At 37.5% G+C, this 8,222-nt stretch overlaps 1 protein-coding gene across 2 annotated transcripts; it reads right to left on the reverse strand.

Moving 5' to 3' along the window:
* Positions 1-8,222, reverse strand: LOC17893834 (protein CTR9 homolog). 2 transcript variants are annotated; one of them, XM_006296816.2, is made up of 24 exons: positions 7,920-8,221; positions 7,703-7,769; positions 7,409-7,603; positions 7,114-7,214; positions 6,646-6,699; positions 6,376-6,492; positions 6,215-6,278; positions 5,893-6,107; positions 5,513-5,600; positions 5,232-5,332; positions 5,027-5,119; positions 4,595-4,663; positions 4,394-4,486; positions 4,059-4,319; positions 3,772-3,852; positions 3,525-3,683; positions 2,984-3,079; positions 2,361-2,462; positions 2,175-2,282; positions 1,850-2,074; positions 1,191-1,457; positions 1,001-1,072; positions 474-806; positions 1-381 (listed from the first exon to the last, which is right to left on the reverse strand). In XM_006296816.2, the coding sequence occupies exons 1-24, from the start codon at positions 8,058-8,060 to the stop codon at positions 211-213; spliced, it is 3,273 nt and encodes a 1,090-aa protein (XP_006296878.1). In that variant the 5' UTR covers positions 8,061-8,221; the 3' UTR covers positions 1-210. The 2 variants fall into 2 exon arrangements, with proteins under 2 accessions (XP_006296878.1, XP_023641657.1); XM_023785889.1 differs by having other exon boundaries at positions 7,409-7,769; positions 7,920-8,222.

The following is an 8,222-nucleotide window of genomic DNA, read 5'->3' on the forward strand; positions in this document are numbered from 1 at the left end:
TGTGTCAAGTTGTTGTGTTTGTATCTTCTAATGTTATACAACCAAAAGAAACAATGTTACTTTTCCACAAAAATTCAAACTGTATGCATCCTTAACCTGTGAATGTAATTTGTCTTCCCACTACTGACTTCTAGAAAAATTGAATCAATGGAATCTTTGTCTCTAAAGTTACAACACACAAGAGAGATTTGTTGTCATGTATGAAACATCTCAGTTGGCTTCTTCCTCCTCTTCTTCTTCCTCGACGTTAGCAACTTCTTCTTCCTTATTGTTTTCTTCTTTCTCTCTCTGGAGGATTGAATTTGGCTGATTCTCCATCAGTTCACCTTCTTCGTCTGATGATGATAGCGCCCTTCTTCGTCTCACAACGGAAGCAGGCACCTGCACAGACCAAAACAGACAGTTTAGAAAACATGATCCTTGACGTTTATGTAGTTTCATAATTTGGATTGCAGCTTTATGTGTATTATTACCTCATCATCATCAACATCAGGGTCTTCGAGCCCAGCAGCAGCGAGAAGATCATGAGCATCATCATCCACAGGTTCTTCAGTTTCTTGATTCGTCAACTCGTCTTCTCTGTTATAATTAGTGTTACCATCTTCATCTTCCACTTCATTATGATCATCCATAGTAACAACTTCTTCTTCGTCGTCTTCATAGTGTCTAGCCCTTGAGCTTTTGTCCTTCTTTCTTCTCTTTCCGCCTTTCTTCCTTCTCCGCTCACTGGGCTTGCCTTCCCCATCATCATCTTCAACTCTATCCTTCCGCTTATGAGATCCAGGAGTAGAGGTCTTCCATTGTTCCTAGGACATTAATTATTACAAAACAAAATCAGCATGTCATCCTAAACATCTCTTAAGACTAACATATCGACAGCACACAACCTTATAAGTAACCAAAAACAATGGATTATATAGTATTTTTTCTTGACACTATACAGCAACATTGAGAAATCTGATCATGTATATATTGTAATCAAAAGTAGGAGACCTCCCACCTTTATACGTTGAAATTTTTCTTCTTCTTGCTTTAGGCGTCTCAGCTCATCCTCCTGCTTTCGTTTCTCCAACTACCCAAGAGAAAGAACCCATAAATGCATATTACTAATTCGAAAACCTTTCATACAAATCATCATCACTAAAATAATTTTGTTGCTGCAAATGGTTAACTTGCAAGTCAATAGTTACCTGGTATTTCCTCTGTTCTTCAGCTTTACGGCGTGCTTCTTCTGCCAAAGCAGCCTGACGAGCAACTTCTAGTCTCTGTCGGTTCTGCAGCTCTTCACGCTCAGCTGCTTCACGGTGAACTTTTGATGCTTCCAGCAAGTGCGAGCAATACTGAACGTGGGTTTGTATTTTCTTGTCATCAAACCCATGAACATGGAGGTCTGAAGCAGCAGACAATTGAGTGAATACACGAACAGCATTCTCTGCTTCTGCAACTGTTGAGCGCACCTGCGGAGTCATCAAGCAGATTCCCTTGTCAGGTGGAATTTAATTATCCCCCCCCCCCCATTAAACATATTAATCTTGTCTAAACATCTCATAAAGCAAGACATCAAATCCTTGTATAAACATCTCATAAAGCTATCCTAGTATCAGTTGTAGTGCATACTAAGGTTTCAATGGTTTGGCATTATTTAGCACGGATGACCAGCATACTGTGCAACTAGGGTTATGGTGAAACGTTCCAGATACATAAGCTGTAGAAGCAAGATCATAATCTGATTCTCAATCGATGTATGCTAATATCTACCTATCTTCTAAGCATGGAATACATAAGGCTAGAGTCAAAAATAAGCAAGGGAATATATCAGTCGCTTAGAAAAAGATGATCTTGGGTTAACCTCATCAGCTGTTCTTTTTTTCTTTTGCAGTGTGGAAGATGATGATTTCTGCATTACAGCACCCAAATCAAATCTGAACGTGTAATTTGAAGGAGTCAAGTGAATGGCCCTTAATAGTGTCTTTTTGCAATTTTGCCACTGCTCAGCCTCATAATGGGTACGGGCTAAGTAAAGAAGAATTTGAGAGTCTGTGTTGTAAAAGAACTTCCGCAAGCAGTTTTGATACTGCCAACAACGTAGTTAATTAACAGTATACATTAGCAAAACGTAGAAATCAACCTCAAAAAAAAAAAGTATATATATATATAAATATATGATGACAAACCATTTTAACGGCCAAGGCAAAATTCCCTTGAGCAAAGTAGACATGAGCCAGATTCACCCATACATCAGGCATCTGAAGAAATACACTTCCGCTCGCAGCTTCTTGAACCTAAAACATTCACAACTTTCCAATGAATTGAAGAAAGTAGCTAACCTTAACCACAAACAATAACTGATAAAAGCTGACCTGAGTAAAAACATCCTTCGCAATATCAAATTGGCCTTTCTCTGCCAATACAATGCCAGAACCGTTGGCAGCATACATGTTGGAATTATGTTTAGTCAGGACCTGTTAATTCCAACGATCCACAATGAGTAAGAAGATCAGCGTTGATGGAAAGACAACATCTCCTGTTTGAGAATGCAATGCTAATAGCATAGAAATTCCAACAATGCTGTTCAAGTTCTCAAGGCATCTTATCAAGAAGATAACTAAATTTAATAACCTACGGCAGATCATTTGACTCGTATGATCCACTCCTTTTAGATCTCACTCTATTTATTAATGCACTGTGCTAGCCAAAAACTCGCTGTCCTACAGAATTAACTAAAACACACATGTAATTCTATTTGTAAAACCCACACTTGACACAGTTAAGATAATAACAAAGAATTACATGATAAAAGAAGACACCTTGTCCAACAGCTACGGTTCGAAATAACAGACTGCAGGAACTTCATAATTACTATATGAATATAATACTAAAATGTCCACCATCCACTCAACACATCCATATGCAAATCTATCAGGAAGTATTTTCAAATTACTAGCGATAAGAAAGAGAGAAAGGAAAAAAATATGTATCATACTTTAGTATAGAGTTCCTTGGCCTTCTCCAGATGTGTAGCTTCTAATTTTGGATTTCTTTTCTCATTACGCATTGCCGCGAAATAATTCCAGTTCCCCTAAACCATTTCAAAAATATTACAGAAAAGAAAAAATAGTTATTATATATATAACTTGTAGAATATTAATTCCAAACATCTAAGGACACACCACACTAAATTATCAAGACAGAATCCACCCCAAGGTAGTTCGATATCTGCTAGACAACCAGCCCTCACCATGCTGTTGGTAGAGGAAACATGCAGGATGACGGGCTGGTTAAAAAGAACCTAATTGTTATCTTGACTGAAGTGTTGTACAAGAGAACCCAGATAACAGAAACAACTGATTAAATTAATCCCATAAAAAAGGCATGGTCCAACCATTTTTGGGTGTGAGGTACTCATATAAACCAATTCATTAATATGATTATAATACGTGTTTTGTTTTGAACCCAAAAGGAACTTAATCTGATTCTTATTTATTCTGAAACGCAAAAAAAGAAGTGGAACTAAAAGTATATACCAGGGAAAGAATAGCATATGAGTCCTTCCCATCAGTCGCATCACTAGCAGCTCGAAAGGTTTCCTTAGCCTTAACCCAGTCATCATTTTTAAGCTCCAATTCACCAAGCAGAGACAACGCATTTGGATTCTTATCGTCCACTTTCAGAGCTTCATTGACCTATAGGGGAAAGTATAGAAACACGGTCAGAAAGAAAAAACAAGCTGATACATATAAAATAAAATTAATGCTGAAGATGGTAGTAAACCAGTTCAATGGCCAGAGGAAGATTGTTCTGAGCTTTTGCACTCGCAGCAAGCCTCAAGTAAGCATCTATGTAGCCAGGATACTGCACCGGATAGGCAGTCAGATTAAGTTAACAAAAATCAAGAGTCAGCATCAGATGTTTGAAAGAAATACACAATTATCAATTCGAATACAAAATATCAGAAACGGCTCCTCAATTTTTTTCCTTCTTTTCTCCTACCACTAGAAAACTGATCATAAAGGTGAAATAAAAAAATAATATCAAAATAAGTTGTAGGAAATATAGACCTTGAAAAGTATCAAGCGATACAGAAACGTCGCTGCTTCGGTTTTGTGTAGCTGCTCAAGTAATCTAGCCAGGTTAAACAAAGTTGTGACTTTATTCCAAGGTACATCGACAGAGTGGCCACTTTCAATCAGCTTATGAAAAATGCCAGTATCCTTGTACCCTAGAACAGATACACCCGTCTGTTCTAATTTTTCTTTTTCATCAATGAAGCTAATCCATATTCCATCACCCAGAGCCTCCTTAAAATTGTCAAGCGCAGACTGCAGGGGGAAAGAGTAATGTAGCCAATAGCCAAAATTCAAAGCAAACAAGCAGAAACAACCTCGTTACAAACCTCAAATTCTTCTCTCTCAAAATGTAAAGCACCAATGTCATTTAGGACTTCTATAGGAACGTCTTGCCCTCCCTTTTTCATGAGTGTTCTTGCCTGGGAATTTTCAAATTATGGTTCTCAGAATAATTAATGTCTTTCTTTGATAATGTACAATAGGCTAGAACAGAACAATTATCAATATCACATTTTAAATAGACTTACCATTTTGAAGGCATCAAGTGCAGCCCCTGTGTCAGAAGGTATCAGCAGCTCACCAAGGCCAACATATGCCTACAAGACCATTGTAGCATGTAACAATAAGAAAAAATAAAAAATCAAGGAAGAATGAATTGCAATAGTCAACAAATCACAGATGATCCATATCCCTAATAAATCTTCAACCACACTAATGAGCTGTGAGTCTAAAAAAACACACAAGGTGTTCTAAAGATATATGGCAGAACTGTTTGCTACGATGTTTTTTCTTCCTTACTAAGGCTAAATGTGCTCGTGTTACAGGAACCAAAAGTAGAAGTGTCACTCGAAGGTGATCCACAGTAAGGCAGCGGAGATCATAATTACTACCAATTATGTCAGGCAAGTATCAACACCTTTTAAAAGATCAGACTTAAGAATTATGTAAGCCAAACTGACCTGGGCATCACGAGGATCAAGTTTTGTGGCCTTCCGCATGTACTCAAGGGCCTTATCAGTTTTTCCAAGCTGGGTGTATAAGTGTCCCAGAGCCTAAAGAAAGAAAGGAAACATGCACATGAAACATTTTTATTGTAATTAAAAAAAAAATTACAATAAAATACAAAATGAAAGATTGGTAATGAAAAAGCCTGTAGCATTTAACCTTCAGAGTTTCGCAGTTATCAGGATAGACTTCTAATACTTTCTCAAAGTTAACCACAGATCCTTTAAACTCCCCCAACTTAAGTTGTACTTGACCCAAACCTGCAACATCAACCAAAAGCAAATTAAATGACCATACATGATAACTCTGCACATATAAGATCATCAGTCCAAACGACGCTATACTGGAAAGTGAAAACTAAGGCTTTTTCATTGGTAATGACAGATGGTAACATACGAAGATTTAAGTGAAATTCAGTAAAACCGGGAAGGAAAAGTTACCAAAGTAAGGAAATACAAATTCTTGTGGCTTATTATCAGTTTCTTTGATGGCTGCCATATAGTACATTCCAGCCTTTTCATAGTCCCCCTACAACAAGACAATCATCAGACATAGACAGGGAGTTTACACAAAGGAAACAGAAAAATATGTGTTCTTCTATAACATCCCATAGAAGAAAGACACCATCAGATATATCTCTGCTCAAATAAATTATTTTATCAGGCTTTACTCAACTTTTTCCACCACTTCCTTAACATCGGCAAGCTCATAGTTTGTTTCACCCTAACGTATACTAGGGTAGACCACAAAGTCCTTTGCCATACTTATCTTCAAGACTAGGTAAGAATGGAATATTCGCGAGAGGATAAAAAAGTCAAACCTTGCTATGATATGACCGTGCTAAATTGTAAAAAGAATGTGACTTTGTTGGGCCATGAGTTGTGACCGCTAATGCGGTTTCAGTCAGCTGCTCCACAAGAAAGTGCTGGCCAGTGAAAAAAAAGTGATTGGCCAAATAATTTAGGGCTGATGCGCAATAGGGATAAATCTCAAATGCTTGCTGCATTCTCTCCATTCCTTTCCTCATTCCTATAGCTATACATAATGTAACATCATCAGCAAAGGCCACAAAGAAGTTTAGTTAATAGAATCTCTTCAGCATACAGGCATTACCAGAAGATTTAGAACAGAGTTATACTTACAATCATTTGCTTGCAAATCCATGATTCCAAGTGCCACAAGAGCCTCAACATTATCAGGATCTAGCTGCAGATACAGAATATGGTAAATAGCACACATTTTTTGAATCACTCAGTCTGCTGTGTCATAAGAAAAATGAGATTAACATCCCAGTCCTACTTGCCTGCAAAACACGATCAAACGCTTGCCGTGCTTTATCTAGTTGCCCCAACTTATAACGACAAAGACCAATTCCCAATCTCACAGCTGCAGGACACCCGGGAAATACTTGCAAGGCCCTCTTAAGACAGTCAATACATAGAAAATCAAAATATTGTCAATCTGTTCCACAAATAAACTAGATTGTCTCACCATTAAATCAAAGAATATGAAATTTATAGCCCAAATGAAGAAGTAATATACAGAAATATAGACAGTTAAAGGATCAGCATACCTTGTAGAGTTGTAATGACTCGGAAAAACGTCCCCGGTTAAATTCTACAGAAGCCTGTACATGTGATAGAGCAATTATTAATTTGCAGAAAGTAAATAAAAGGCTAATACTGCCTCAGGCCCAGGTGGTTGGTAAGAGGGAAAACATCAGAATCAAATTCTTATTACCAGAATATCTGATATAGCTAACCCAAAACTTGTTTCCAAGACATTCTTAATTGTGCTTGAAGAAACTACGAAAGTTATAAAACATAGCTATACCCAAAATTTTAATTTCCCAAATTTTGACCCAGAGCTTTCTCAAGCAGAGTTACACTCAAGAAACTTGCCAACCATAATTATGCTCTACGAAATTAAGAAAATTTGATGAAATTTCCTGGGGCTTATGAAATGAGATTATGTATATAGAATCCAACTACCTACAAACATTTACCTAAGTGACATGTAATGAGATCACAAATCATTATACCTGACCCAGAAGAGCAGGAACATTATCAGGGGCAGTGTCTAACACAATCTTAAATGCCTGAAGTGCATTATCTATTTCACCCTTAGCCAGTAAGAGCTGACCTGTAAGCAGACAATTACTTTTCAGGAGTCTATATCAAGTAAACATAGAGATCACCACCATCAAATACTTAATGCAGACATTGTAAAGGGAGAAATTGAAACAAAAGATTTGCATAAACAAGTTCCTGTTTACCAGCAATCACTATTAAACGAAGATAACAACCATTCAAAACCAATAAAGAATCTGGTAGTACCTTTCCCAACCCAAGTGGAAGGTTCATGCATATCGATTCTCGATGCTTTGTTATAATATTGTGTTGCCATGATAAACTGCTCCTCTTTTTCTCTGTTCTTCGTCTCAGTTTTACCTAGGTAGCTGTAATACGCACCTAGAGCGTTCAAGATTGCTATCCTCTCATACTTAACATCAGCATAGTACTCGTCAATATCTACCCAACAAGAAACAAAAAATGAGTTTTTTTTCCAATTCCAAAACGATTCCAGTACTAACAGACTATTCTTAACAAAACTAAGCAGCATCACCATACCAGAACTTGACCCTTCTTCCAATATTTGACGGAACTGTTCAATTTTTCCTTGTTTGAAGTACTCTCTCTTCACCAAAGATGAAACACAAAATCAGAAGAAATAGAAAACACAGTGAACAGTCTCGAAGCTAATCTCACCCAATTCGAGAGAGACCCAATAAGGAATCTGGAAGAAATTTTTCAAATTGAGTTGAGTAAATAAGAAGAGAGAACGAACCGCGATAATGAGCCAGAGATCGAGAGGAGCTTGTTCGGCTTTAAGGATATCAAGGATATCAGAAGCGTCTCGAGGGAGCTGATCAAGAACAACCCTAACTTCTTCTTCCGAATTCTGAACAGGTATGTAAACACTCGCCATTGCTGGGTATCAGAAACCCTAGATTGTGAGTGAGAGCTCTCTCAATCGCAGTGGCAATTTTGTTGAATAGAGAGAGTATATGTATGGAAGAGACTGATGAACTTGCGCTAAGTAAAATCTCTTCTCACCTCTTCGAGAAAACCCAAACACGATTCTCAAATT

The sequence above is a fragment of the Capsella rubella genome, unplaced genomic scaffold (genome assembly GCF_000375325.1).
Source record: "Capsella rubella cultivar Monte Gargano unplaced genomic scaffold, Caprub1_0 scaffold_3, whole genome shotgun sequence".
In the NCBI taxonomy this organism is placed as follows: domain Eukaryota; kingdom Viridiplantae; phylum Streptophyta; class Magnoliopsida; order Brassicales; family Brassicaceae; genus Capsella; species Capsella rubella.